The sequence below is a fragment of the Macaca nemestrina genome, chromosome 19, assembly GCF_043159975.1.
Source record: "Macaca nemestrina isolate mMacNem1 chromosome 19, mMacNem.hap1, whole genome shotgun sequence".
Lineage (NCBI taxonomy): Eukaryota > Metazoa > Chordata > Mammalia > Primates > Cercopithecidae > Macaca > Macaca nemestrina.
The window spans coordinates 38413880-38441347 of NC_092143.1; the positions used below are offsets into that span (position 1 = coordinate 38413880).

General features: G+C 35.3%; 1 protein-coding gene across 12 annotated transcripts in view; it reads right to left on the bottom strand.

The window, feature by feature from the left end:
- Nucleotides 1-27468, bottom strand: part of LOC105489423 (DCC netrin 1 receptor) — a 1213781-nt gene that overhangs the window by 298554 nt on the left and 887759 nt on the right. For all 12 annotated transcript variants that reach the window (XR_011616876.1, XR_011616875.1, XM_071085315.1 and 9 more), the window contains exon 12: nucleotides 26800-26849. Coding sequence is in view for 10 of the 12 variants with exons in the window: in XM_071085315.1 (XP_070941416.1) it covers nucleotides 26800-26849 (50 nt within the window). In the remaining 2 variants the exon portion in view is untranslated. The remainder of the gene's footprint in view (nucleotides 1-26799; nucleotides 26850-27468) is intronic.

The window sequence follows — 27468 nt, forward strand, 5'->3', positions numbered from 1 at the left end:
TGGATTAAGAAAATGTGGCACATATACACCATGGAATACTATGCAGCCATAAAAAGGGATGAGTTTGTGTCCTTTGTAGGGACATGGATGCAGCTGGAAACCATCATTCTCAGCAAACTATCGCAAGAACAGAAAACCAAACACCGCATGTTCTCACTCATAGGTGGGAACTGAACAATGAGATCACTTGGACTTGGGAAGGGGAACATCACACACTGGGGCCTATCCTGGGGAGCGGGGAGATGGGAAGGATGCATTGGGAGTTATACCTGATGTAAATGACGAGTGGATGGGGGCTGATGAGTTGATGGGTGCAGCACACCAACATGACACAATATACATATGTAGCAAACCTGCACGTTATGCACATGTACCCTAGAACTTAAAGTATAATAATAATATATATATAAAAGAAAAAAACAAAGGCTTTGCCTGGCAGATCACATGGAGGGAAACTGCCCTCCCTACACCAGACTTGGTGCGCAGCCACTGCAACCTCTGAAGGAAGTTGCAGGCAAGGACTCACTCGCCCTGGCTGTCCATGCTCTTATGCTTATCTGTATTCCCAGCCCAGGCACCATCATTCAGAGGTTCTTTATCTGGGCCTTCAAGCACAGGTACCTCTGCCTGGTCCTCTTTATAGGGGAAACAGAAGAAAACCTTGAGGACATTATTCTCCATTCTCAGTACGCAGTAATTTCCCACTCTTAGCTCTTTCCTCTCCCCCTCTCCAGCCCCAGGGTCCATGAAACTGCAGGAGGCTTTGGTTCAGAGCTCCCTCATTAGGGAGACAACCCCTTGTCTATGTCAGTCCACTCAACCCTCCACAGGTGCTGCTCCGTGGGGGAAAGCGGGAGTGGGGAGAATGGGTGTGTTCTCTGGTTAACCTCTTGCTTGTACAATTGCAGTTCAGTGATTAAAGCCTTGACCATCACTTTCATCTCAGCTTGTTTTCTTGATCAGATAATGGCTACTCTGACCCCAAGCAGATCAGATTTCTCCAGCTCAGCCTAACCCTTGACAGTCATAAATTTAAGATACCAAGTCACCTTCTAAAGTCTCACCTTTAGACTTCACCTTACACCTCCTCATCTCTCTGCCTTTGATCACTCTCATGCATTCTCCTGGAACACCATTACTTCCTAGCCTCAGGGTCAAATCGTTCATGGGAACTAAGGTCCTTTCGGAAACCCAAAGATCTCAGTTACCAAGGAGGTAAGTAACATTGCTGAGGACTCCCCAACTCCCCAGCACATTTCAGTGGCTCTTCTGCACCAAGAGCACAGGCTGATGCCCTAAAAATACTTCTTCTATGCATTTAAACCATATGCAAACAATACAACAAGACTCTCTGAAAGTGAAAATGTTATCTGTAACTATTACAAATATCTGAAAAATGGATCAACTAAATGCAATCTTTTAAAAAATAGAATCTGACAAGCCAGTTTGTGAGTGCAGCCATAGCCTCAGAGAAAAAAATGGAAATATTAAATGATAAAAATGACAATGACAAACTCTTACAGGTGCTGTGCATTTAGAGGCATTATCTTATTTAGTCCCAATGACAACCTCATGAGAGTTGGAACCTAGTATTAGTCTCATTTTACAGATAAGGGAAACAATGGTTAGATTGTTAATTAGCCATAAAAAGTCAAAAAGAGGGACTTAACATTGAGTCTGACACCAATACCTTTTATGCCTTGAAGATCACTTTTTAATATATTTTCTACAAATATTCCTACCTGGATAACATGGGACAGCTCCTTCTAATCCTTTCAGTGATAAACCCAGAATTGGTAGCTTTTATTCCTCTGCTTTTCATATATAAAATTTATTGTAACTATGACAATCACAGAGATGACTGTTGATCCCACAATTCTTGCTAAGACATAGGATGAATTGAGGCAGCCTCAGAAATGGGAAAATATTCCCATTCAGTGTAAGGAGTAAAGATGGAAGCTTGCTATTGACTGTTTTTGTGGTTTTTTCATTTAGTTTTAAATATGAGCCTGTCTGTACGTTTATCTGTTTTTTTCTTCCCCTTTTAAAAACATCTCCAGAAAAAATCTAGTCTAATACAAAAGTAATTATAACTTTCATAGTAATTATAACTTTTATATTTATTCTTGCGGAAAACAGTAGAGGCATGACTGCTTTTCACTGCGTATTACACAACGGGGAGAAAGTGCGTTTTTTTTTTAACTCTAGAACTAGAATTTTGAATGTCTAAATGTTTTTTACATATTTTCGCACCATTCTCCTCTAACAAAAATAAAATAAAAAGCATTGCCTTCATTGCTCTGTTCCTGTTCTGATTAAAATGTGTATTATGCTACCATTCTACCTATGTAGCACTTTTACATGCTAAGATAAAAGGCATGAATTATTTTATCAGCCCTTGGTTATTCAAAGTAAAATAATTTTTCTAATAGGCCATGTGAAATACTGTATATCATTTTGAAGACCCTTGAATTGAAACCAAGAAACATCGGAGGTTTTTTCTCACAACTCTCTCATTCCTGGGATCAAATATTAAGCATTCAAAACATTTGAATTCTTCTACTCAAGGTAGAAAATCAATGAGGTTTTGTTTGACATTTTCAAACAGTTTTCTTTGTAATCATGTCAAAAACACCAATCAAAGTGCCCAATGACATAAGTCCCTGTGGGCCTTTCTCTGGGTGTGTTCTCCCTCACATCTGTCTCTACTCTGTGAATTCACTCACTTATGAGCACAACCGTCATCTCTCATCCTGGCCTTTTTCAACATGAGCCATCACTAAAGAGCTTAGAGGAGAGAATATGATTAACTAGAAACAAGGAAGAAAACTGCAGCGACTCATGGTGCAGTGACTCTTTGTGGTTTGAAAAACTCCAAAATGATATACCTGGGAAAAACCATGAAGGGTCATTTTATCTTTTCTATTCTTTAGGTTTTTCTTCCCTCCAGTTTCTGTAACTAAAAATGGAGAATAGTAATGGGCTTTGCTGGAGTTTTGTGAAGATTAAATAATATTAGGTATGGCTAGTGTACGTGACATGTAACAGACATTGAGCTCCTTTCAATAAATATTAGCTGTCTGATTGCTCAGGGTTTTACCCATACAATGAGGTTCTCCTCCCTTCTCAGTATAGCTGTATCACAGCATTTTTCAATTTCAATTTTACATGTTTGACTGCTTGTCTCAGTCTTCTAGGCTCTGAGTTCCTTAGTTGCAATGATACTTCTCATACTTCCCATATATCTTTACCATTTTCAGTGCTGACTAGTCTTATAAGGCTTATAAGAAAAATAAGGGACCCCTGAAATGTGTGTGAACTTGGACAAATATCAATATTTCTGATTCTTTGTTTCTTCATCTTAAATGAAAATGGAAATATTTTAATTCTGTGTATATCCTAGAGTTTTATAAGGATTAATATGCATAACTACGGCCGGGCGCGGTGGCTCAAGCCTGTAATCCCAGCACTTTGGGAGGCCGAGACGGGCGGATCACAAGGTCAGGAGATCGAGACCATCCTGGCTAACATGGTGAAACCCCGTCTCTACTAAAAATACAAAAAAAAAAAAAAAACTAGCCGGGCGAGGTGGCGGGCGCCTGTAGTCCCAGCTACTCGGGAGGCTGAGGCAGGAGAATGGTGTAAACCCGGGAGGCGGAGCTTGCAGTGAGCTGAGATCCGGCCACTGCACTCCAGCCTGGGCGACAGAGCGAGACTCCGTCTCAAAAAAAAAAAAAATATATATGCATAACTACAAGATTAATGACTCATTGTGAACATATTTCTAAAATAGCTGTAGTCTTATGGAACACAACTACCATATGTAAATGTAACATTTATCATTAATAAAGTGTTCACATTGAACAATTCTAGGAGCCATGGTTCACCTAGAACCCAACACTATATATCAGATAATAAATTAGAATATCTATTAGAAGAGTAGAATCAAGTGCAGTTCTCCCAAATGTAATGCATTTCTGTATGTCACAAGTAAAACCAGCTGTCATGAAGGAAATAATCAGCAATATATAGCAGATAAATTCAAGGAATGTAAGAAACAAATTGTTTTGAACCCCTGACATCTACAAAGTTTACCCTGTGAAGGTCAAGCACAGTGTTCCATGAGATTCTTTTATAAAGTAATAGGTTTAAAGGTTTCAAACAAATTGTGTTCTTAGGTCTTCTTGGTAAGTTATACATTTGAAGATTAAATTTTATTCTGTGCTAAGGTCTTTGTTTTCAGTGGTGGCAAGATGATAATCTAGTTGTTTATTTAAATTGATTTTGTGACTAGTACATAATTTCACAACTAGTCATGCTTAATGCCAGCAGCTCGGTTTGTCAGACAGTTTTTGATGAAATAAACGTTATTTTTATTTAACTTTGTATACTCAATAATGATTTTGTAAAACAATGGGAATTAGAATTTGATTTATTTCACAAGAACTCACTTCTAAATAATGTACTTTTGGATGTATATTTTTATGGAAAGTATACTGAGTTGTCACAGAATTATTAAAACTACTCTCTAAATTGTATTTTTAGTCAGTGTGACAACTGATTAGGTTAATACAGCAGACCTGTCACTAGCTGAAAATCCAGGTGTCAACCAAAAAGCAGGCACCTTGCATGAGCACTCAATATGGCTACTGATTGGCTGTGACCATCAAGGATGAAAGGAATTCGAGTTAAATACTTTGAACAAATTACTTCTCTAACCCTTACTTTGTTCATCCACTAATGGAGACAATAACTACCTCACAGAATTTTTGTGAAAATTAAATTCAAATATGCCAAGATACATAAAACACTTTGCAGAATACTGGCATATAGCAGGTACCCCAAAAACATTTAGCCTTTCTTTCTATTTTATCTCAGTCACCCACACACCCACATATTTAGCATAATGTTCTTCCATAGGCTTTGCATTGCTTAACTATGAAGGAGAATCTAGTGAGCTAGATTCTACTGGGTGTCCAGATCATACATATAATGACCTCATCACACATATAATGATCATATATATAAAGGCCTGTACTCTCAGTAGAATATTTTATATATATATATATATATTTATATATATTTAATACATATATATATATATTTTTGGAGAGTAATAGTTCTAAAAATATATAAATAGTTATGTTCCATCTTGGAAAAAAAAGAACCACGTTGGAGTACTTATATTGCTTGATTTCAAGATGAGTTATAAAGATATAGCAAAAAAGACTACATGGTACTACCATAGGGATAAACAAATAGATCAATGGAACAGAATAAGATCCAGAAATAGACACAAATGTGCATACATATATGGTCAACTGTTTTCAAGGAAGGCACTAAATAATGCAATGTGGAAAGAGGAGTCTTTTAATAAATGATGCCCACAAAACTGGATACTTACGTAAATAACCTTGGCCCCTTCCTTAATCTATAAACAAAAATTAATTCAAGGTGTATCATAGACATAAATGTAAAAGCTAGTAAAATATAGAAGAATATCTTTATACCTTGGGGTAAATAAAACTTTCTGAAGTAGATCATAAAACGTCAAAATCAGTAACTCAGACTTTATCAAAATAAAAGCAGCATCTGCTCATCAAAAGACAGCATTAAAAAGTTAAAAAGAAAGCTGCCAATTTGTATAAAACATTAACAATACCAAAGCCTCCAACTTATACAGGTAAGCCTCCAATTTGTAGAAAATATTAACAATACAAAAATATGATAAAAATGTTTTCCTAAAATGTGTAAAGAATTTCTGCACATTGATAATTTAGAAGATTAACAGTTCAACCTAAAATAATGTGCAAAATAAAATCTTCAAATGGTCAAATATATGAAAAGACGTTCAGCACTTTTAGTTATTAGAGAAACACAAATTAAAGCCACAAGGTGGTGTAACTGTATACCTATTAGATTTACTAAAATTAAGATGTCGACCAATTCCATGTGTTGGTTGGGATTGGACAACTGGAATTTCCATATACCCCTGTTGAGAATTCAAAATGTTATAATCATTTAGGAATTTTTTTTCTAATCAAGTAAGACATATATCTAAATTCTGATTCAGTTGTTCTACTTCTAAATATCTACACGAGACAAAGTTTATGTCCAACAAAGTCTTTTCCAACAGTGTTGCAGCAGTTTTATCTGTAATATCCTCAGAATGAAAACAATCCAATATTCATCAAAGATACTTTGGTATATCCATTCAATGGAATTATACTTAGCAAAACAAATTACCATAATATGCAATACCATGCATGGATCTCAAAAACATGTCAAAATAAGCCAGACACCAAAAGGACAAATGTTGTGTAGTTCCATTTGTTTGAAGCACCTGGAATAGGCAAATTCAGAGACAGAAAGTAGAATAGTGGTTACCAGGTGCTTAGGGAAGAGGGGAATGGTGATGTATTGTTAAATAGGTGTACAGTTTTTGTTTGAGATGATGAAAAAGTTCTGGATATGGATGACATTGATGGTTACACAGCAATATGAATTTACTTAATGTCAATGAATTGTACACATAAGGACAGTTGAAATGGTAAATGTGTTAAGTTTATTTTACTACATGCACAAAAAATAGCCAAATACCAGGTTGAAAGGGCACAGGGGGGAGAATCCAAAACTTTTTTCTGCTCTAAGTGATACTTTCATAGTTTTCTCCATCAATCCTTCCAGAAACAAACAAACAAAAAAGAACGCTTACTTGGAAGACAAGAATCTGCAGAAAGAAATAGTGACTTATTTTTCTAGGAGTTCAGACAAAAGATAAATAATTCCAAGCATCACATGTCATTCTAAAGGGTTTAAATTTTCATTAAAGTGAGACAGCAGACAGGCTTCCAAGGAAATAATGTGAATCTGTGCCCACATCCAGCAGGGATAATGAGTCTTTTAATTATAAGTTATTGGGCCAAATTCAAAAAGACATGATGGGCAGGCATTAGGTAACTAAATAATAATTAGCAATTGCATTTCTTCCCTTGCATTTTAAAGGGACAACACCTGAGAACCTCTACTTGATATTCCTTACACAACGAACCCTGTGTCATGAAGTCATTTGAAGTAATGACATTTGATGCTGTGCATCCAATAACTTTAAATAACATCATTAACATTAGAATGAAAAGAATGGAAATTGGCTATCTAGAGGGCACCCGTCGTCATACTTAGGAGGTTTTTCAAACAAAAATTAAGTGACTGTCCCTTTGTGACACATACTTGTCTCATGTAAGTGATAAAATGAATATATTTACAAGGAAGAAGAGAAGAAAGGAACAAACCAGCCAGTCATCAAAAGCTTCAGCTTTAAATCAATTATTACAGAACAAATTGTTACTTCTTCAAGATATTTAGCTATTAAAAGGCATTATCACTTCACTGAGAATCCACACGTGTGTTTATCAGTGCTTTCTTTTGATATAGAACAGAGTAAGCACTGGTTTTGGTAAAAAAGTGGAGTCAGATTTCAGGTTTGTCACTAAATTGTCAAGGGATTTGGATGTGCCTATATTTTACATAGTCTTGAAAATGAGGGGCTTGGGTGATTTCATAACTAATGTTCTTCTAAATACATCACCCTAAGTCACTGTTTAAGAGAATGAGGGTTTTCACAGGGTGTACTTATGATTTGTGTGAGACATTGGGCCAGGCATTGAGTGATATCTGGGGTCTTGAAGCAGAAAAAGTCCTGACTGGCCAAGACTTTTTTTTTTTTTTTTTGAGACAGGGTCTTACTCTATCGCCCAGGCTGGAGGGCAGTGGTGTGATCTTAGGCACTGAAACCTCCGCCTACTGGGTTCAAGCGATTCTCCTGGCTCAGCCTCCTGAGTAGCTGGCACTACAGGTGACCACCACCATGCCAGGCTAATTTTTTTTTATTATTTTATTTTATTTTATTTTGAGATGGAGTTTCACTCTTGTTGCCTAGGCTGGAATGCGAAGGCGCGATCTCAGTTCACTGCAACCTCCACCTCCCGGGTTCAAGCGATTCTCCTGCCTCAGCCTCCAGAGTAGCTGGGATTACAGGCATGCACCACCACGCCCAGCTAATTTTGTATTTTTAGTAGAGATGTGGTTTCTCCATGTTGGTCAGGCTGGTCTCAAACTCCTGACCTCAGGTGATCTGCCTGCCTTGGCCTCCCAAAGTGCTGGGATTACAGGTATGAACCGCTGTGCCTGGCTCTAATTTTTGTATTTTTAGTAGTAATGGGGTTTCACCATGTTGGCCAGGCTAATATCAAACTCCTGACCTCAGGTGATCCACCCAGTTTGGCCTCCCAAAGTACTGTGATTACAGGTGTGAGCCACTGCACCCTGCTTGGCCAATATATTTTGAATGAGAAAGAATGAGAAACATATTTGCTTCATCCCTGTATCTCACTTTTGGTTCAAGCCCTGAACTATGCCACATAAAAAAAGGTGTTTATAACAATCATGAAGTTATATAAGCACTGGTTCACATGCTTGGGGAATTATTCACAAAGGTAACTCAGAAGAGTTTTAAGTAAAATTAGATGGTAGTTCAATAGAAGAAACAGGAAGTCAAACAGGAAAATCATTTTTCTTTGTAATACTACTTTTTTGTTATGGCTTTGAAAGAAAATATGATAAATATATTGACCTTGAAACTGCAGGAGATAAGATGAAAACGAAACCTGGAATAATCACCTAATAAATCGGCTTCAAATATTCTAGGGAAAAAATGTACAGAAAGACTGAAAACTGTTTCTTGATATGATTTTAGTTTGAATGAAAATGAGCCAGATCTACCCCTGCATATTCACATTTTGGATATAGGCAAAAAATGTGTATTTTGGTGTAAAGCAGAATATTTGACTTATTTTTATGAATTACATAAAGAAATATGGAGGACACTAAAGGTGAACTGGATTAATAACTGGTATGATGACCATGTAAAGAACTGGAGAATGTCAACATGAAAAAAAGTTTAGTGGCTTTTTTAGGATCATTTATGTCTATGCTTTTCAGCCATTATAGGATTTTCTCCCATAGCACTAATTAGCTTGACCTCAAGAACAGACAAGGTAGTTCTTTAGGACTATATGAGATAAATGATAATAGTATAAAAGCAGAAACAAAATAAAATAAATCCTGAGGGGACAGAATATGGTTAGTTGCTTGATCAACTACAAGGTCCAGTTTTAAAAGGAGAGTGAGAAAATAAGAAGAATAATATGTGGGGAAAAAAAAAAAAGATAGAAAAGAGCAAGCCGAAAGTGTTTATGAGTCTTATCAGCTAATCAGTTTATTGAGAGTGGAGACATTAGAGATCCAGATGAACACAGGGGCTGTCACATAGGATGGTTTTGAAGTTTAAGGTTTTTAGTGAAAGTCCCTTTGAGGAGAAGAAAACAAGATTAAAATATGGCCTGGGTATGGTGGATGAAATAAAGTGGTAAAGAAGATTGCTGGAAGGGTGTGTCAAATAATTGGGCCATAGAATCAGCATTTTCGGTTTAGCTGGACACATTCCAGGTGTACAACTAACCTTCACTTATTGATGTTGAATAAGTGCATGAAGACACAATGTACCCTGAGAGGTTGTCGCAGTGGAGTTAATGTAAGACAAAATATAACAAAGATACATAAAGAGGTCTTGCATGTGAGTCAGATAGAGACTGGCATAAAGACAATGAAAGACATGCAGTTCGTCAGCATCATTCATGAAATACATATAGGTTTTCATCGAAAATCAAATCTATAATAAGTCCATAAGATAATGTGGCCACCCACAACATCAATGTGATTGTAGCATACCTGAATAATAATGCTGTGTTTAAGATGAGAAGGGTACCCTTAAGGGATGTCTAATAGTCACATGGCATTTGCAACTATGCAGAGGAGGATGATATGTCAAGTACGGAGCTGACAAGCAAAGAGAAATATTTGTAGAAACTAAGAATATTTTACTTGGAGAAGAGAAGCGTTGGTGGAGGGAAGGGGAGGGGGATCCCTTGACAGACATCCCCAAATATTAAAAGTCATGCCACAAGAGAAAGTCACTAAACTCACAAGATTTGTTATTTATAGTCCCAGGGGAAACAATTATAACAAATGAGCAGACATTATAGAGGGACAGAACTTTGAATATAAATATCTGAAAATTGACCTACATATGACAGAAATGGCTGCTTAAAGATGGAAATATTCCCGTCATTAGAAAAGTTCAAGCATGAGCTTGAAGAAGATGTAAAAGGACTCAAACGTCAAATGAACTATTGGAAAATCAGACTTTTATGAGTCTTTTGGCACATATTTTGAGTCAGCAAAATAAAAATTACAGTCTAAAGATACATTTTTGGTGATTCTGTTTTTCTGTGGTGCATGTGATAAGAAGAGACTGAAGACTGATAAAGGTAGAATGAATTAAAATTGTTAATACTGGAAGATTCATCTAACACACTGAGGATTAAATAGAATTTGTGTAAGAACCACACAGTTAAAAGTTTCAATGCAATTAATACTCCCTTAAATATTATTTTCTGGGCACTGAAAATGAGTCATCAAATGTAAAACCCAGAACTGAAATAAGTCTACTTAATTCATGAAAATAGCCTCCTCAAACCCATTATATCATTGGTCACAATCTTCTGCAAAGACAGGCAAAGGATAGCTGATTGCTTGCATTAGGTGAAAATACTATGTGCTGCACTGTTGAGACACTTGCTTTATTATCTATTTTACACATACAGATGTTGATAGTTATAATAAGCATAAATTTATTTTATAATTTGCTTATTATGGCAGGTACTGTTTTATGCACTTTACAATCATTTATGACTTTTCATCTAAAGAGCCAAGAGCACATTCAGAAATATATTTCCCAAGAATACTACCGTAACACAAATGTTTGCTTAGTTTGAACCAAATCTGATGTGACAGCATGATAGATACTTCTTCCTTTGGCTAAAGAGCATCACTTCCCATCAATGTCAGTTCCTTACAAGACTCACATGTCACAGAGTAAGTATATTTTCTTATTGTAACCTCCAACTTCTGTTGTGTGCCCCTCTGTCAAGTTGTATCCCATAGGAAACTTCTTGACATCTGTGTCCTCCTCAGTCTGGAGGAAAAAATCAATTATAAGATCAAAACTATATTTCTGGAAAATACTCTCAGAAAAAGATACACTGATTTTATTAAAGAAAGTAATAGGCAAGTCTACATATCTACATAATACCCCAAGGAAAAGTAGACTTTAAACTGCATGATGTCACAGACTCACATCCTTCCTTCATATACATACTTCCAAAAATCACAGAATTTACTATCAATTATAGAGAAAAATCAATCATATAAGCAAATGATTGAAACACACTTTTCATCTAGTATTCTAAATTGAATCTCCATATATGGAATTTGTAAATACTTTATAACTTTTAAGTAAAAATTCTTAAGGCAAGCATTTGCTCCCTTTACATATAATTCAAAGTAAGGAAAAAAATTACTAACTATTCTATTTAGCTTTTAATACTACAATTCAGACACCTTGCTTTGATGATTTAAATTTCAGATTATTTAAAAATAAGGCCTCTTAAGGAATATCAATATCTAATTTTTAAACAATAGGTGCATACTAGCTGTTGACTAAATGAATCAATAAAATTAAATTCATGAATAAATGGCTGAATGACAGACACAAGACTACATACGATATTATTTAAAATGATATGCTGGAGTCCCTTAAGGAAAGAGAACTTTGTTTTCCAACAAACATTTAAAAATTCTGATCATTTCATTTTTGAAAGGCTGAAATAATCCATCGCTAATGAAATTATTTATATTCATTGAAAAGATATTATTAAAGGCACTGTAATTCTTCTACTTTGGGGGCATATCAAATTATATGTTAGTGTTACAGATAAAAGCATAGCTTATAGACAGTAAGCAGGATAAATGTCTATAATTAAATTTGCTAAAGTAAATGCTAAATGTGGTACTGTTTTGCAAGACGACCACTTGCAGTTCACAAAAGGTGCAGAGGTGTCTCTCATTCATCAACAAAAATGAAGATGGAGGAACCATTTTCTGAACTAAACAATAAAGATGTAATCTGGAGATACTTATATACAGATTATATAGTCTCACCTTTGTAATCATTTTCATGTAAAGGAGCTTGCAAGAAAAGATAGCCAGGTAGAATAATTATTTGGATCTAGTCTATTGCTATTTTCCCAAGGAATTGGAAAAAAGTAAAGGCTGATAGTCTCATAACCAAATTTTTAAGATGTATGTGTTCATGCTAAAGAAGTTGACCTTCCTTTTGATTTCTCCTTTTTTACCTTTGCATGTTCACAGCCACAATACAATTAAGTCAGCTTTTTTTCCTTTCTTTAAACTATATTTTATTTTCCTGTGGTGTCCTAGAGCCTATGGAGGGAATTGAGGGAGAGGCTTTAGAAACTGGCACTCCTAGCATCCACCCTCCTCTAGAGGTAAGCTATTAAATGTTCAAAATCTGGCTCTGTAGGTGAAAAAATCTTTAATTTATAGCATCTGCTGAGTTCTGTGGTGCAAATACACCCAAGAAGGTCAATTTCAAGCTGCCAGCATAACGTCACTGAAAACAGAGCTGGGAGGAGATGTGTATTTTCACCCCACAGATATGATATGAATAAACTAAAGGGCATAGATAATAGTAAAATATACTAAAATAATGAGCAACTCGTAGGTGTAACATATGTGATACATTTGCCTTTAATATAATTTGTTTAATTATAAGATTATGTAATTGAATTTTTAATAATCGCTGTGTTTAACATACGGCTCACAACATTCTTAAAACATTAACAATTGATTCTTGCAAGACAGTACAACCTGGCTCCAGTACACTGTTACCCTCATCCCAAGGAGACCAATTTGTGTTTTTGCATAGCCTTGCCTTTGCATATTATACCAAGATGTCACATAAATCTTTGTTTTTAAAAGATTTTATTCCATTACAAAAGTGTGGAAACCTTTTATTTAATTAGACTTTAATATACTGGGATCTGTAGATCATCTCCCTTTATACTATTTGGACTGCTATTTGAAAACACAAAGTTTCTGGCTTAAAGACTTACTGAATCAGAAGTAGCAACAGTGGTCTGGAACCATAAGGAAATGTATATTATACTCAGAGAAAATGCAAATCATAATGCTGGACATACATTTTTCAACCAAGCATTATTAATTTAAATAATAAAGAAAAATAAAACAATTGAGCATAAATTAGTTAAGTATAGAAGAAAGGTCAGATAACGCTGCAACTAACAATGCACTAGAAGAGTGTGTGTTTGGGGAACAGGGAAAAATCTTCGGCATTTTAAACAAGTAACTGGTTTAAGGTATTGTTATGTTCCTTAAAGTTTGAGAACTCTAACTGGGGCCCCTCAACTTCTCCTTTCTCCAAGGTTCAGCTTCATAGACTTCTTATCTCATAAACCTCGAAATCCTTGACTATATTCAAAGTTAAGTATAGTCAGAAAATGACCAACCTTCTCTAAACGACAGACAAGGGGAAAGTGTATGTTACCCTTATCACAGGTAGAGAAGCTAATTCCCTATGGAAGAGAAGAAACTCTACTCAAGCCCAGGTGTTATCGTATGCCAGATGCCCACTGATTGCTGACAGTCATGGAAATGCTGAGGTTTTTTGGCTGACAAATAGTTTGGAGGACTCTTACAGAGCTGAAGTGTTTAGAAACTGACTCCTACACAGCATAGATGCAATGAATATTTATCATTAAACAAACAAATGAATTAACAAACACATGGAAGAAATAATCCAAGATTGTAACAAAAATAACTTTTAAATTCTTCATTGCCTTTTCTCTGATAAACCTGCCAAATTAAGAGAGCATCTGGATTTTTTTAATAACAATGTTTTCTTTAAATGCCATTATATTTGATTTCATCAAGGGAATTATCTCTGTTGGCATTAAAAAAAACCACAAATATATTTTCCTTTCTTTGAAGTATAAGAAAACAAAACCAAACTTGGAAATACTGAAATATAGGCATCTCTAGAGAAATACATGTTGATACTATAGTCATGGACATGGAAATATATATTCTTTGCAACATTTAGATTTAGCTATGCCTGAAAGATAAAAATCTACAGTCAGCTTCATATTTTTAAAAGATATCAATTTTCTTTAAAGTCAGTATAACGCATTTATTCACATATAAATCCCTTTGTGTGAGTCTCTTCAACTTTATTCATATAAAAATAAAATAGACAGCAATCTAGTTAATAGCTACTGCCTCTCAGCTAAAACACAAAATGGTCTGTCAAGTAGATTCCTTTGAAAAATGAAAAATGTTTAGATAGGAGGCCCTGAGTTACCATACAAAAAGAAAATGGAATTTCTTACTGTTTACGCTAGGACAAACCTATTTGTAGAAGGCATGGTAATTCCCCTCAGTTGCATTAAGATTAGATATGTAATATGTTCTTAAGTTAATTTTCTGAAGATACAGAATTGTTCCTTAATACTTTCTTTTTCCAACTATTACATACTTCTCAATGTATCTGACAAATCCATTTGTATGCAACATACACTTTATACAAAATGCTAGGGAAACATGAAGATGATGCTCTTAGATTCTGTCAGGTTTACACAGAGTTTTCCAGTAGACTGAGCAATGTTTTGAAGAGCTTTGGAAAACTAACGGAAGCTATCATTTTCTATGTGAAAGAACAACATAATAAATGAAATAAGTGGGTTTCAATGTCGAGTATTATTGAGTATATACATTAAGATTGCATGATGCTGGTGGACTTTTTGATGAGATTAAAATAACTTCAAGATGAAAATATATCAGACTCGATTTTATAACTAAAGAAGTCATCTTAAAATATACTCAGACTGGCTGGGCACGGTGGCTGACGCCTGTAATCCCAGCACTTTGGGAGGCTGAGGTGGATGGATCACGAGGTCAGGAGATTGAGACCTTCATGCCTAACATGGTGAAACTCTGTATGTACTAAAAATACAAAAAATTAGCCAGGGTGGTGGCGGGTGCTTGTAGTCCAGCTACTTAGGAGGTTGAGACAGGAGAAATGCTTGAACCCGGGAGGCAGAGGTTGCAGTGAGCTGAGATCACACCACTGCACTCCACCCAGTGTGACAGAGCGAGACTCCGCCTCAAAAAATATATATATATACACACATACACACACACACACACACAGATAGTTACACTATTATCTGACAACATCTATTCTATACTTAACTGATATTTATTTGGTTTAGTTTTATCTACTATTTAAGTTAATAATGTCTGATTATAAAATGTATGCCCAGTTTTATGACTTGCATTTTCTCTGAATTTAATACAAATTTCCTAATGGTTGCAGAACTCTGTTGCTAAATAATTAGAGGTGTTTTGTTTTGTTTTGCTTTGTTTTGCCAACAACCCTTGAGGGATGAGGTAAGGCTCTTTTCTGTGATCTCAATTTTCCCACTTAAAACTTTTAATAACAAATATATTATATAACTTGGAATTGAAGAAAAATCAGAATTACATTACAAAATACCCTACGTTTTTAAGCTTGTCTACTAAAGTTTACTGAGGTATCAGTTGTGCTCTCTTAAAAACCTGCTGTCCCACTGATGTGTTTTTTAGGTCCACTGGGGAGAAATACATATCTTGAGGTACAGAATCTTCCGTGTAGGTTCACTAAAGGAAAAACGGGAAATGTGTTCTTTTGATTCCCTTTCTAGCTCTCCTTTCTCAGCACATTTTAGAACGAAAACTTTCATTTCCACCAATCGTTCTGATGTCTCCTAGCTGCTGATCTAGACCTTACCTTTGCCTGGGAAAAATTCCCACTGAGAACGTAAACCACTTGAATGCAAGTCTTATTTTTGTATTCTGATTTGTATCCTTTCCTTAGCATTGGGCCCTATCTGAGGCATTGTGTCGAAATGACCAAGAGCCCTGGCTGGGGCTCAAGTCCCTGTGCTGCTACTCAGCCCTTCTCTGTGTGACACTGGGACATATTATCTTGTATCTCCAAGCCTCAGTGTTCTCTCTGTAAAACTGGGATAATTATGCAGCCCACTGATCTTATTGCTTTTCTGTTATCCATCACCACTTTGCCCCATGCCCATTTTTATCTCCCATAGGTAGCTTAGATCCTTGAGTTTTCTTTTTAATCACTTTGCAAAAACTCTTAATCCCCCTGACCCATTTTTCCCTGGAAAGACATCATACTAAATAAAACCCAGAGATCTGCCTACCCCAGGCCAGCAACTGAGCAATCAACCATGAGGAGAAAAACAAACATGATTGTGTTGGTTAGTTTCACTTTAAATTCATGACAACCAGTCTCAAGTGGTTGGTCCACAGTACTTAGCAATCATAATGTCATGTAGAGTATGACTTCTTTTCTACGATCTGAGATAACCATTTCCCACCTTTTTCCCTATTTTGAAATCCTCAATACTTGCTCCTCGAAGCCTTCAAACTCTGATGACCTTTACTTACATTTATTGTCTCTGCAGCTCAAACTGACTCATATATCAGCATCCAGACCTGTTCTCTCTGCCTTTGCTCAACTTACCAAGATTCAATTATCTGTGTCCATCCATTTTTATACTGGATCCTATGCGTTCTTGCCTATTCAAAGGATTGCGTTCTTGCAATTTTCTATTCTCTCTTCTGCATCATCGATGTTTCCCTTTTCACTGCTTTATTTCTAAAAGTTGTGGTTATCTCTCATGTTCAAAAATGAAACAACAAAAATAAATAAATGAAACAAACAATAACACCTCCCTCCAGCCTACCACCTCCATCTCTTCACTCCACTTCAGAGCAAAACTCCTCACAAACAATCTACAGTCACTCTACTTAATCCCTTCATACTGTCTCTTGAATGTCATATCCCCCTTCCCACAGTGGTCACCTTACAGACATGATTTACGGTATCTCTCATTAGTATATGGCACAGTTAACAGCGCCCACCTTTTGGAAACATTCTTCCTCACCATGGCGTCTGTGAAATCACCCTTCCTCTTTTTATCCCTGTCATATTCCTCTTCCTCATCTGCCCAATCTCTAAATGTTAACTATTCCAAGCCTCTGTCACATTTTTTCTTTTCTTTTTCTTTTTTTCTTTTTCTTTTTTTTTTTTTTTTTTGAGACGGAGTCTCGCTGTGTCACCCAGGCAAGAGTGCAGTGGCGAAATGTCAGGTCACTGCAAGCTCCGCCTCCTGGATTCTTGCCATTCTCCTGCCTCAGCCTCCAGAGTAGCTGGGACTACAGGCACCCACCACTACACCTGGCTAATTTTTTGTACTTTTAGTAGAGACGGGATTTCACCGTGTTAGCCAGGATGGTCTTGATCTCCTGAACTTGTGATCCACCCATCTCGGCCCCCAAAGTGCTGGGATTACAGGCATGAGCATCCCAGTTTTTCTAACTGTAGTCTCTCCTTAAGTGTTATCAATATGACAGTGACTCCTAAATTTATAACTCCTGGCATGACCTGTCATCAGAACTCTAGTCTCATATACCAAATTGTCTACATGATTGACATTCCTAATTGTATATTTAATAGCTATCTCAAATTCAAAATGTCCAAATGTGATTGTCCCCTAAACCAAATCTTATCTCATTAAGTAGCTCTACAATCTGCTTACATTTTATAGCCAAAAATCTAGTCTCTATCCTTGATCTTGCTCTTCCTCCTGCCCTATAATCCATTAACCAATTTTGTCAGCTCTAGATCCAACAGAGACCCTGATTGTTTCTACTTCCCTCTCCATCACCTCCTATAACTCCTAGGTGCCTGCTACATGATCTCACACGGAGGACTTGGTTGTTTCTGAAGCGGACTTCCTGCTTCTTCTATGTTCCATCCCCTGATAATTTTCCCACAGTAGTCAGTGTAATTCTTTAAAAAGGTGAATCTGATTACTCTCCTTTCAAAATGCTTTTCATTGTCCATACAATGAAATCCCAAATTTTACCACATCCTACAAAGCCCTGCCAGACCTGGCCCCAACCCAGCAATCCATGGTCTATTCTATTCTCATTTCAGCTTCACAGCCAAGCAAAGATAGTTCTCTCCTCACTGCTTTTGCCCTAGTTGTCGGCATCACTTGAAATGTGTTACTCAGAGTGTGTCCAAAGCTGATCCTTTTCTATTCATGCCTCAGCTCATCTCCTTAAAAGTTCCTCTATTGACAATCTGATTTAAATGAGGTCCTCAAACTCTATTGCATGACTGTTCTTGATTTTCTTCACAGAACTTACCACTCCCTTGTGTCAATTGTTAGTTAATTTGTTTATAAGTCTGTTTCCATGTATTAGAATACAAGTAAGCTCTAGAAAGGAAGGCATTTTATTGCTTTTGTTATAGCTTTTCCAGCGACAAGCACAGTTCAAAGTTGGTATTTCAGAATTAGTTTTACAATATCTTGTAGGATTATTAAAAGCAATAAATGAAATACCACTTTCATTGCTTAGCACATTGCCGGGCACAAAATACCTTTGGAAAAGGTTACTGCCATTATTACAGTTATAATTAGGTATTCATTGAATGTGTAAATAGAATATTGACTACAATAGCTCATGTTAAAGTGTTAAATCTTTCAATAAAGTGCTTGCATTTTAAAAGTTGTTTTATAATATAAATAATATTTACAACTATACTACTGAATAAAGCTTTTGCACATTGGTGAATGGTTCAACATCTTTAAAATCAAATCACACAGTTAGCAACTGCTTTTACCTACTGGTAGGGCTGAATTTATTCATGTCTTCTAACTAATCGACCATTCCAACTATAAGGGTAACTTCCATGAACTAAATTAAAATCAGAGACCTTATCACTAGACCTAGGTTCATTTAATTTAAGCCCATTATTAAACCTCCCACCTTTCAAAAATGTATGACTTGAGGGAAATCTCATTAAACTTCATGGAAAGGCTAAAGTGAGCTTTGCCTTCAGAGCCAAGCAGAAATGGAGCCATTAGAAATGTGTGTGATTAAGTATAAATTAGAAGGTGATATTAAAGTGAAGCTAGAACTCAAAAGAGAATAGTATTCTATCATATATTTTAATCTCTTTGTCAAAATCCTTTGTGTAAGTATACTCAATGGCAGTGACTATAATAAATTGGAAAAGAGTAAAATATAACAGCCTCAAAAAACAACAGAAAAATGATGTATTTTATGTCTATGAAATATGAAAGATGAGAAAAGTCTAGAAAATGTTTTCCTAAGTCCTGTTTACATTAATAAAAATTCATATTGACATGGAGATTTAATCATGTCTCTAACTTATTCAAATCTTCTAACAGACGTCATAGAAGGTTCTCAATATCCTATTCTAGTTATGCACAAATGTCCTTTATAACTATTCCTTGATTCACTTCTGCTTTCCATAAATTTGTTTTTTCACTTAATATATATTTTTATTTTAAATTAATTGAGATAAGAACGTATTTTTGGAGGAAGATGAGGTTCTTCAATTTATGGAATACATTGTTCTCATTTGTAATGTTATAATGAGTCAAAGTAACTTTGACAAAGTTTTAAAGGTCATATTTCATCTAAAATGTTTTTGTAGAAAAAACAATTAGCAAAAAAGTTGAGTTAAACAAATGATTCTCATAGCCTTTAATATCTCCAATACGAAACCTCACATATTTCTCACAATTTTTTAAGCCATAGCAAACTTGTTTCTTGGAAAAGTACCATCGGCCGGGTATGGTGGGTCACGCCTGTAATCTTAGCACTTTGGGAGGCTGAGGAGGGTGGATCACGAGGTCAGGAATTCAAGCCCAACCTGGACAATATGGTGAAACCCCTCTCTACTAAAAAAATAAAAATAAAAAATTAGCCAGGCATGGTGGCACACGCCTGTAGTCCCAGCTACTCAGAAGGCTGAGGCAGAAGAATCGCTTGAACCCGGAAGGTGGAGGTTGCAGTGAGCTGAGATCACACCACTGCACTGCAGCCTGGGTGACAGAGCGAGATTCCATTTAAAAAAAAAAAAAAGAAAAAGAAAAAAAGAAAAAGATAAGTATTTTCTCAAATAGACTTTAGGAAGAGCTGCTCTGAGAAAATGAGTGATAGTATAACACAAAGATATGCTTTGAATTTGCAAATTTGCAGAGTATTCATTTATTCAACTTAATTACCAAAAATGTTTAAGTTGGAATGGTGCATTTACGTTATTTAAAAACCAGTTATCCATTAATTTACTATTTTATTATTCCTCTAATTCATGGTTGATCTTTATTCCTTGACTTTACATTCACTGAAAAAGATGTAAACTGGTGAGTTGTTGGTACTTCAAAAAAAGTCTAAGAATCAATTTAGCAAGTGGTCAGGAGCTCTGGTCTAAATTCTGATGAAATATGAGACAAAATTCTGTCTTTTAGAGTTTTGGAACAATCCTATGTTTATGTTTCTGGTTTCCTCTTATTAAATATGACAGTTGGCTTTTTCAGCAGATTTTCTAAAAGCAATTTATAAATGTGGAATTTTGGAACAGAAGTATTCTGAAAGCACTGAAAATAATGGGAAGTGAGGCATTTCTTCCTAACCAATTAAAGCATCTGTCTGTATTATTGAACACTATGATTCATTAAATTTTTCATTTCTCTATAAGAATGAGGATTTAAAATTGGAAAACTGTTTTATTTCTCAATTAAATGAAGCAAAAGGGAAATTAATTTTTTTATGAATTGGTTTCCTTGCTCATTTATAAATTAAGTTGGGATACAAAAAGTAATTGGGATTCTGTAATTGGGTAGAACTCATCTTCCCAAATTTAAACTTAGTATCTATTCACCAGTAACTCCCCATTTCCTCTCACATTCCCACATAAAGAATGTGATCCAGAATTTGCCTTCATGGAACTCACAGTTGAGTAAGAAAACATGTGAAATAACGTTCACTTTTCATCTAGCCACACTTAATCTGTTGCAACTTTTCAAAGTTGACATTATTTTCTCATTGATAAAATGAGAGGGCTGGATAGAGAATCTCTAAAATCTCTTGTGGCTTCAAACATCTATGCCTGTGTGGGGAAATGGGGACTTACTGGTGAATAGATACTAAGTTTTACTTTGGGAAGATGGAAAATATTCTAGAGATGGAAGCTGGTGATAGATATACAACAATGTGAATGTACTTATCACCTTTAAACAGTACATTTACAAATGCTTACGATGGTAAATTTTATATAAAGTATGTTTTATTACAATAAAAAAGGATCTATTAAGTAAAAAGATCAGATGGAAGAGATCTGAAGATGAGTTCTACCCAAATTATAGACCAAACACAGTCTTATCCTTAAGCGAGTCTCACAGATTCTTACAAATTATCTGATTCTAATGTAATATAATCATTTACGTCCAGTCTAGTCTTTCCTACAAATTCTAAACAGAAAGACTAGACTGTAAGAGCCCTCAGGAAATATTGCCTTCCTTACAGTTATGCTCCTACCCCCCACCCTTCCTAAAACTTTCAATAATAGGCTGCTGGATATTATCTATGCTGAAAAATCACCATGTAATGGATTGATGAAGGAATCAATAACTAAAATAAATACAAGAGATCTACACTTACTTGAATTAAATGGATGGATAACTAGGGGCAAATACTATGCTCAGGCAGAAATGCTCTGTGTTATGATTGAGGACAAGTGGCAGTGTTAAGCTTGTGAGAGTCAACTTTGTTGTATTTAAATTGTTCATTAATAAGCAAATGCTGGTTCTAGTTTATCTTTAAATAAATACAATCATCTGCAGTTTCCTATATGTCCTCTTTCTCTTCATTAAATCCATTTTTTAAACCTACTACATTTGTGAGGAGAGGGCTCAGAGCTCTGGGTCCAGGAACTCAGCAGCCAAAATGTATTTTATAAAGGACTTACGGAGACATGAATAAGTATGTTTTTCCGTGGGCTGCCTGAGGCCTATGACTCCATACAACATACAGGAAAGAAATGAACATTGACTAGAAGAGTGGTGAAAGCATAAAAGTGGGTCCAGACCCCTTTGTGAAAAGTATGTTTTCAGACAGATTGCCATGCAGCAGAGAGGAGTGTGAACAGAAACTCCTCTGAATAACCAAGAGAAAATAACTCCAATTTCAGGAAAACAAACAAACAAACAAAAACAAAAACAAACAAACGAAAAAAAAAAAAAAAAGCTGAATATACATACACATACCCCAAACACAGAGGATCTGCAATTTAATATAACTCACATTTTTTCCAAGCCTCCAGCTTTTCCCCATCTCCTCACTTCCCACTAGGAGTCATATGCAAATGACTCACTCAGTCATCCATTTGGCTATGGACTTGGCTAATAAGAGAAGCATCACTAGCCCAATGACAGGGTATAGAGACTTCAATCAAAATCCAAGTTGCACCACATCCTCAATAGCATGCCCTTCTGCAGTTATCCCATAATACACTTAGATTTCCTCTGTCTTGTTATACCCACACACACACAAAGAATGTTAAAATATCTGTTTAAAAGGATCCATTTGCTTTGCAGAGTAGGAACTTGTTGTTTAAATTCTCCTTCTGTATAGTTTCTGCATAAAGGAAATCATATGATTGCTGAACTCATGCTTGAGTTATTTAAGTATGCCAAGTTGTGCTGAAACAAGGGAGAGTGAAACACTTTAAGATGTAGGAAGACACCAGAAACTTTTTCTACAGTTGCTTTGAAGGCACCATGTACACTATCACATTGTGAGTGACTGAGTACCAGCTTTTAGGAATGCAACAAAAAGACATTCATATAGATGCATCAGGTGTTCAAGAATAAGGATTTCAATAGCAGAGCGGTGTGAGGGGATATAATGAGAGGAATCTATCAATTTGCATTTAAAAATCTAAATCTGAACAATGATCTATGCCTCATAATATACTGGGATTTTGGGGGGAATGGGGAGTTAATATTTCATTCCTTGCAATCACTCTGTAGTGCTCAGTCAATAAATATCTGAACTTGTGAGTTGACTGGTATACTGAAATTGATTTGTGTTTTCGCTAGTTCTTTAACGGTAAAATAGTTGAGAAAAGGTATAATGGTTAGAAACACAGGCATAGATGTTTGAAGCCACAAGAGATTTTAGAGATTCTCTATCCAGCCCTCTCATGTTATCAATGAGAAAATAATGTCAACTTTGAAAGGTTCAACAGATTAAAGTGGCTAGAGGAAAAGTGAACGTTCACATGTTTTCCTACCCAGCAGGGAGCTGCATGAAGGCAAATTCTGGATCACATTCCTTATTATGTATGATATTGTAACAGGTACAGAGTAAATGTTGAATAAATAAAACTGAGGCATGTGACTTTTCACAGGTTCAAAGAGTTAGTAAAAGGACCCAAGCAACTTGAATTCTATCATCCTCTAAGCATTCTTACTCATGAGAACTTTTAGATTGAAACATAGGGAAGTATTAATATTTGTGCTCCAACATTAGCTCTCTGTGTTCTGTAAATGTATCCTTTATGTTCTAGCCAACTGATTAAGTTGTAGTATGTATTTGAAATATGTAATAAGCGAATCAATAATTGAATAATAATTGAATTTCAAATTAAATTCTTAAGGAAATTATTCTTATAAAAAGTTTCCCTAATAAAATGTAACATTTTAAAGTCCATTTCATAAACCATGATTTTTTTCTGGAAAAGATATTTCTTGTAACAAAATTTTAGTATGAGAAATAACCATTTCATTATGACCCAGTTTTACCTGAAATGTAATATGTATAAGTCAAGCCATTACTACAACAAAAAAAGTAGTGTTCATAGTTAGCTTGTAGAAGAGGAATCTAATCGGTTCTGCTATTATAGCTTTGTAAAAATATTCTACCATACTGGGTTTTCAAGAATGATACAGTAAGAGAATTTGATTTTGTTCTTGGTTCCATTATCTAGATGTTCAAAGTGTAAAGACTTCTCTGCTTAATTATTTTGGAACATGATTTCTGGATCCAATTGGCTTATAGGTGACCAAAACCTTAACAAGTACCTATATTGTGATCATATGTCTTATCATGACCCCTCAGTTTTATGTGTAGAGATCCTAATCATCTTTCTGCAAAAATGTTAGTTGAACCAAATTATTTCATTTACTATCAATAAAAAATCATTTGTGCTCTATATTTACAAGTGTTATATAAAATAAGTTTTTAAAGTGTGATTCTGTTCCATCTTAAAATCCTAAGTAAAATAAATTATGTAAAAAATTCATGAACCGAGCATAGTCGCTCATGCCTGTAACCTCAGCACTTTGTGAGGCCAAGGTGGGAGGATAGCTTGAGGTCAGGACTTTGATACCAGCCTAGGGAACATAATGAGACCGTGTCTTTCAAAACACACTAAAATAAATTAGCCAGTCATGGTGGTTACATGCCTGTAGTACCAGCTATGCAAGAGGCTGAGTCAAGAGGACCACCTGAGCCTAGGAGTTCAAGATTGCTGTAAGGCATGGTTGTGTCACCGCACTCCAACCTGGGCAACAAAGCAAGACCTTGGCTCTAAAAAATAAAAATAAATAAAAATACCTTGGAATTCTGTTAGTGTTTAAAAAGAACACATTTGTTCAACTATAGTGTTTCTTTTTAAATACAGTTTGCTCCTTGAAATGGTAACAGTCAGGGGTAAATATTAATATATTTTAAAACTTTTCATCTATTTCAAAGAAAAGACAAAATAGCATATTACAGTTGCCTTTGTCTGAATCAACACACTGAGAATGCAAAAAGCGGTGTTTTGATCATCCAGTTTCTTTTCTCTTGAAAACAGTCCAAGAAAAAAAATTTATAATTCAAAATTTCTTAGAAGCTATGAAATAAGATCAGAGAGAGGAAAAGGAAAGAGGCAGTGTGACTTTCCAGTGCCTGGGCATACTATTTTCATTCTGAAAAGCTAATGAACAATTTAAATTTTCTAGCACTGCAATGTTCCAGAGATCAACTACAAGAGGATAGAAACAGAAGTGTTTGTATTTGCTTGCTGCAAGCAAGCAAATTAGAGAAATGTACAAACTGTGATATTTGTGTGTGTATATGTACATATGTATATATGTATATGTATATATGTGTATATGTGTATATATACATATAGAGAGAGTCAATTTTTCAATCCAGGAATTCCCTCTTCAGTAAAGTAAATCCATATTCAAATACAGTTAGCATCCAGGGTCATTCAGTAATGCCTTATACACATTTCAGATGAAAACATTCATCTTTTGCTGGAGTACACTCTTAAAGGGTATGAACACACAAACACAAAATAGTTTGTATATCAATTTCTGTATTCTGTCCTGGAGGAAAAATATAAAGTGAGTGAGGATTCTAATAATGATGAATTATTAAACAAGAGACACTACAATATGTTTTCCAAATTTCATTCATTAACAACATACAATAATTGTAAAAATCTACTTGACTTTGACTTGGCAATCTCTTAAGTGGCACATCTATAAAGCAGTGTTGTTGTACATAAAAAATGTCATTTTTAGGGTTATGTTAATTTTCAATTATTTTTCTTTAGCTCATTTTTTCCACTAAGTTTATTTTCTTCTTTCTAATTTTATATTTACTTTAATAGTTCTTACCCAATATATTGCCTAAAATTATAAGAGAATAACACATTCACTTGCTTTGAACGATAAATTCATTTGACTGAGACAAATCCAACTAACATCACAAAATACAGCTTCATCATAGATTTTTTTAAACAAAATATTACAAGGTATTTGCACATGGAATGAAGGAATCACTATCAAGTTAGATTCCTCGCATACGTCATATTACTACTTTCTCATAAGTCAATAAGGAAGATAGTAATGCTTACAATACTTAAACATAGAAACAGGTTTGCTAAGGTTGAAAACTTTGCTAAGACCAAATAGGTATGAAACGAGAAAGCTAGAATTAAAACCCAGAGTATGACTTTTTCTAAGACCCATATCATTTCTCTGCTTTCTCCCAGAGCCTAGAAACCTCTTAGGCCAATTTATTCGCATGAGAAGTAACTAACTGGAGGTCCAGACATAGTAAAATTCTTTCCCAGGGTGCACGTGGCCAGGAGGTGACAGAGCCAAGTCAGGCAAATCTTCATTTGTTATACTCTACTAGGTGGCCTTGGCTTATTTCCAACCCTGAGCCACTTGAAATAATGACATGTTTCTAGAAAACTGACTTCTGTCATTAGGCTACTTCAGCAACACTAGCTTAAGTTGAGCTCTTTTGGAAGTCACAGCAACATTTTGGGCCAGGAAAGTACTAATAACTAGGAAGCTACTACATAAATATAACTGTATTGAAGTTCAAGAATGGCCTTCAATGACTACATTTATAAAGGAAGAATGGGGATGATGATGAGATATTCAATTCTAAATAATGTGTTAGGAAACAGTCTTTCTTTCTCCCAATTCTTTCAATTTCCTCATCTGGCACATTATCATAGCTATATGATAGACTGGTGAATAAAGACAAAGCAGATGTCTTTGTTTCCTTATGGAATAGCCTTTGACCACTAAAACATTTACAAGATCAATGTTTGTTTAATATTTGTAAATCAAAATATTTGTTTAGAAGTAGACAAATATTTCATTTAATTTACTTAAGTCTGATGGAAGAGAATGTGGGATCAATGTCACTTGCTGTGTTATTCCAGAACATGTCTTCACATGGAAGCCACCATCCTGTACTCAAGACGGCAGTTGGGTGCATGAAGGTTATACATGATAGGTAACTATGATAGGCAATGGAATAGTGAACATTTAGCCAACTTACTCTTGAATTGACCACTTCCAGGGAGACGTTCTGAGGCGGGGCACTTGGCACTAAAAGGAATCAAATTGTCACAATTACTGCCAAAATCTTGAAAGAAAAATACCAACTGTCTTGTAAAAAGAGAGTGTGTCTTTTAATAGAGTTTATAATGATAATTAGGGAGGTTTACCCAGGTGGTACTTCAAAAATTTTTGGAGAGATGAAAAATAACTGTATTTGTCTATTTTTTTCTCACTTGGCAAGCCAGTTAACTTACTCACCTAGGGAGCCCCCAAAACTGTTACACAAGAGAACGCAGGCAGTTATACCAAATACCACCATTTAATTACAGCCCTCTTGTGATAACTTTCCCAGAGAAACTAATAAAAACAAACAGGAGATTTCTTAGAGTAGTTTTAAAGGCTTAAGAAATTGTGCATTTCAGAATCTGCATAATTTTAAGATAAAATATGTCATTCTAATGGTCACCCAGGTTTTTTAATCCCTGTAATACAATCTTTATTACCTCTTAAAAAGTGAAAAGAAGAAATACTTCTCAGTTCTTTTAGCTGAGTAAAATTAAACCTGTATGTGATAAATGCAAGCAGGTTGCAAATAGCACTTGATGAGTCAATTCTATTAGCAAAGGAGCAGTATATTTTTCTTTGTAGACTCTCTAGGTATTTTATT